The sequence below is a fragment of the Anarrhichthys ocellatus genome, unplaced genomic scaffold, assembly GCF_004355925.1.
Source record: "Anarrhichthys ocellatus isolate YVR2014 unplaced genomic scaffold, GSC_Weel_1.0 scaffold26, whole genome shotgun sequence".
Taxonomy (NCBI): Eukaryota; Metazoa; Chordata; class Actinopteri; order Perciformes; family Anarhichadidae; genus Anarrhichthys; species Anarrhichthys ocellatus.
The window spans coordinates 4,902,412-4,902,843 of NW_022280056.1; the positions used below are offsets into that span (position 1 = coordinate 4,902,412).

General features: G+C 43.5%; 1 protein-coding gene across 4 annotated transcripts in view; it reads right to left on the reverse strand.

Annotated features, from left to right (window-relative positions):
- The window catches only part of cbx2 (chromobox homolog 2 (Drosophila Pc class)), a 7,612-nt gene that overhangs the window by 6,193 nt on the left and 987 nt on the right, over positions 1-432 (reverse strand). Inside the window, exon 2 of one of the 4 annotated variants that reach the window (XM_031862195.1) lies at positions 257-364. The exons of the other annotated variants lie outside the window; for them this stretch is intronic. Coding sequence (XP_031718055.1) covers positions 257-324 — 68 coding nt within the window. The 5' untranslated portion in view covers positions 325-364. The remainder of the gene's footprint in view (positions 1-256; positions 365-432) is intronic. 4 annotated transcript variants of the gene reach the window in all.

Below are 432 nucleotides of genomic sequence, written 5' to 3' on the forward strand. Positions count from 1 at the left end.
ACACACACACACACACACACACACACACACACACACACACCAGGAAGAGCATTTTTAGGTCATAGAACAAAATAACAACTCTGTTGTGCTTGTGATGTCACAGCACGGAGCGTGTTTTTAAATAACCTCGCTTCTTTGTGGCTCCGCCGGCTGGTTTAGTCCCATTTTACTTTGCTTTAATTGAACGATACTATTTTCTACACGTGAAAATCAAATCCTTGGACAAACTTTTCATAACTGCAGAAAACAAACTGACAAACGTGCAGAGTCGTCTTGTATCTTGAACTCCACGTGCAGTCGTAATGACCTGTCTTTCCTCCTCATCACTTGTTGTTGAATAGCTCGTTCTGATCAGCAGTCACCACTGAAATAATCAACCCCCACCCACACACACACACACACACACACACACACACACACACACACACACAC